The following is a 3,260-nucleotide window of genomic DNA, read 5'->3' as shown; positions in this document are numbered from 1 at the left end:
TAATCTATTTCTTGGAAATGGGTGTACAAAATCAAGAGGGAAAATTGATGGCAACATTGACCGAAATAAAGCAAAGTTGGTTGGTTGCTTAACGGTTTTTTCAAAAATATAGTGAAGATTATGAAGAAATTTTTAGCACTGTGGTTAGATGATTTCAACCCGTATGGTAATATCTTTAACAGTTTTATATGATAGAAAATTAAGACAATATGATGCTAATCAGAGTAGTATGATGGTTGAGACATGAGGTATTACCATATGAGATTCTCTAATTCTTGTGATCAAGCATGAATCTCTCATCTATACATATTCACAAAATTATGATTCAATGCTAAAACAAAATTCTCTAATTCATTAATTTTTTTCAATAAAATTTTATATTTATCAACACATAAATTTACTATACATGAAATACCTATCTCGCTTCTTCTGCATGTCGACCTATAAAACCCTGAAGAAACCCTACAAAAGCCCTAGATATATGTATGTATGGTTCGTCGCAGCTGGAAGAAGCCTCATCCTCTTAATTCTTCATTGTCGCTGACTTGTCTGAATCCTTCACTCCCGGCTTAGGACCCCCAAGGCTAACAAGGACGGTGTTATCGTCTATCTCAAGCTGAACACAGCATACGTATTCTTTCTTATGTGCAGGGCTCTCCCCCTTCACGATCCTGCAGGTCTCATGGCAGTTCCTAGATCGTTAGATTACTATACTCACCTAAGAAAGATTGAATTCTGCAGGTTTCAGGCAGTTGTTAGATAGATTACTGACCTATTTGCAGGGTACGCCCAATGATTCTTGTCACATAAACTACTGTCGTCTTTCTTCCCTGCAGCTTCATCGCCGGTGGCTACAGCCGGCAACAGTGGCAGCGCCTTCCGCGCAGCGTTGATCCTGGCCGTTGCTTTCTTCTGCGAGTACGCCGTGCAGACGAGCTGTTCGTCCACGAGAACAGAGACAAAGCACAGAGAGCCCTCTGTCTGGTTCTTGAGGTCGAGCCTTCGGCCGTGCTTTTGGCAGAGCATGTAGAGGGCGGCCACCGGCTGCTCCTCAACGGTCTCCTCGGTGATGACGGGTTCCAGCAACCCCCGGAAAATCTGGTTTCCGAGTTTGGATTTTGAAGCCGTCAGCGGAAAAGAATTAGAGGAGAGAAGCAAGTTCGAGATTTTACTTAATTACCTTCCAGAAGGTCTCGAGGTTGTAATGGCAGTCGATGTAGACGGCGGCGGCGAAGGACTCGACGATGTCGGCCAGCACTTTGGGGGCCTTGATGTAGCCTCCGTGCTGCAACCTCCCCGCGTCCTCCGGCGCTTCCTTCATCACCATCGCCGTGAACTCCGCCACCTGATCGGAGACGAAGTAGATTAGGGTTAGCGCCGTCACCGAAAGGAAAGCCGAGAAACAGAGGGTTCGTTCACGGACCACGTGGTCGAGGGTCGTGGAGTTGTGGCGGAGGAAGCGATAGAGGCCGTGGCGGACGGCGGCGCGGGCGAGCTTCTCGGTGGAGATGTTGGCGGAGCGGAGGAGCGTTAGGTGCCCAGGGCCGAGGGTGGGGTTGGTGAGGAAGACGAAATTGGTGACGGCGAGGCCGAGGGCGGCGTCGCCGACGAACTCGAGACGCTGGTACGAGGGCTGGCCCTCGACGGAGGAGTGGGTGAAGGCCTCCTCCAGAAGCAAGCGGTCCTTGAACTTGTAACCGCCAAGAAGGCGCTCGATCGCCTCCACCTCCATTGAACACCTCGATCTCCGTGGCAATGGCAATAAAGGCAACGGCAATGGCAACAAATCTAGGCGTGCAACAAGATTCTGTCTAGAATTTATCGCTGAATCTCCCATAATTTTGGAAATCCGAATATATTGTTGGCTTGGTCATAGGATTCAAGATTCGATTAATAAAAATCATTTTTTTCCTAATTTGTTAATAAAAATCAACCAACTGGATTAATAAAATATAAATTAATTTTGTCGAAAATCAAAATTCTAAAATAATCGAGTTATTTTTTTTAACTCTATATTTAATTAAATTTTTATTCACCCTACTTAATCCTCTGAATTAACTTTAAATTTTTTTTTTTCAAATTTTAAGATTAACCAAAGAGTTCCCGATAAAATCTGTTAATCGCGTGTTAAATTTTCTTTAAAAAAAAAAAGGTAAATCGATTTCCACGAAGACCCTCCTCAAAATAATGGGATCTTTTCTTTATAATTTAATAATCTTAATTTTATTCTGTTTTTTTTTTGGTTACATTCTATAAATATCAAGAGCCCAAAGCGTATGGGTGGAGTACTTTCCAATCGGGGCAAGTTATATTAGTTCATTTATTTTGGCAAATCATTATTATATTAAAAAAATATTAATAACTCAAAACTCAACTAATAATTAAAATATTAATTAAATTTAGCAGAATGGTACTCAACTATATTTTCATCCTAATCTTACTGAATGAAGGATCAACCTCAACTATATTTTCAGTTGAGTATTCAAGTTCCCAATCTACTTGAATTATAGTAAGTAGTTTATTCTAAATATAAATATTTGACGAAGGACCAATTATTTTAATTTCAGAGAATTATAATTTTTGACTCAAGAATTGGAATCAATGTCTGCCAGTGCATACATGTAAAAATTTAATGATCTAAGTTTATTATAGGAAACTCATAACTTTCAAGTTTCATGCTCAAAAAATATTGTTTAGACTTTTCTAAGCCTCCAAGATTTTTACTATTTTTAGTAATTTTGATTTTTATAATATTTTAGGTATTTTTTAAATATTTTTAGTATTTCTAAATAAGTGTCATGTTTTGATAATTTCTTTTTGTTATGAATTTTTATTTCCTAATAATTTTTTTTACAAGATAGGAATTGAGATTTACTTATTAATTTTTTTTCTTTGTAGTCTTAAAATTTAGGGTCTATATAAATACATATTTAATTATTCGACAATATCCTCTATTATTAAAAAAATTTGTAAACAATAAATTTGTCTTTGTTTTGTTTAGATTCTCTTCCTATCTTCTTTTTAATTCTTCGCTATTTGTCTGATGACAATATTATATTCAGCTAACAATTGCACTCAGCTAACTCGATCCATAGTTGTATCCAATGGACTGAACTTTGGAGAGTTCCACTTCCGCTTAGTTTGCAATCATCATAATTTTGATTTTTTGCACAAAGATAAAATCCCCAAGATTAAGTTCTCTTTTGTAAACTCTTTAAATTATTATGTCTCTAGCTCTTCAACCTCCTTAATCTACATCA

At 38.2% G+C, this 3,260-nt stretch overlaps 1 protein-coding gene across 1 annotated transcript; it reads right to left on the bottom strand.

Annotated features, from left to right (window-relative positions):
• Positions 1-348: 348 nt before the first annotated feature.
• LOC122054026 (ribonuclease 3-like protein 2) lies at positions 349-1,746 on the bottom strand. The gene is made up of 4 exons (XM_042615880.1): positions 1,424-1,746; positions 1,181-1,345; positions 773-1,098; positions 349-671 (listed from the first exon to the last, which is right to left on the bottom strand). The coding sequence occupies exons 1-4, from the start codon at positions 1,730-1,732 to the stop codon at positions 524-526; spliced, it is 948 nt and encodes a 315-aa protein (XP_042471814.1). The 5' UTR covers positions 1,733-1,746; the 3' UTR covers positions 349-523.
• Positions 1,747-3,260: the final 1,514 nt, after the last annotated feature.

Source organism: Zingiber officinale, chromosome 3A, assembly GCF_018446385.1.
Source record: "Zingiber officinale cultivar Zhangliang chromosome 3A, Zo_v1.1, whole genome shotgun sequence".
Classification (NCBI taxonomy): Eukaryota; Viridiplantae; Streptophyta; class Magnoliopsida; order Zingiberales; family Zingiberaceae; genus Zingiber; species Zingiber officinale.
Note: the sequence above shows the minus strand (reverse complement) of the source record. Positions and strands in the feature narration are given on the sequence as shown.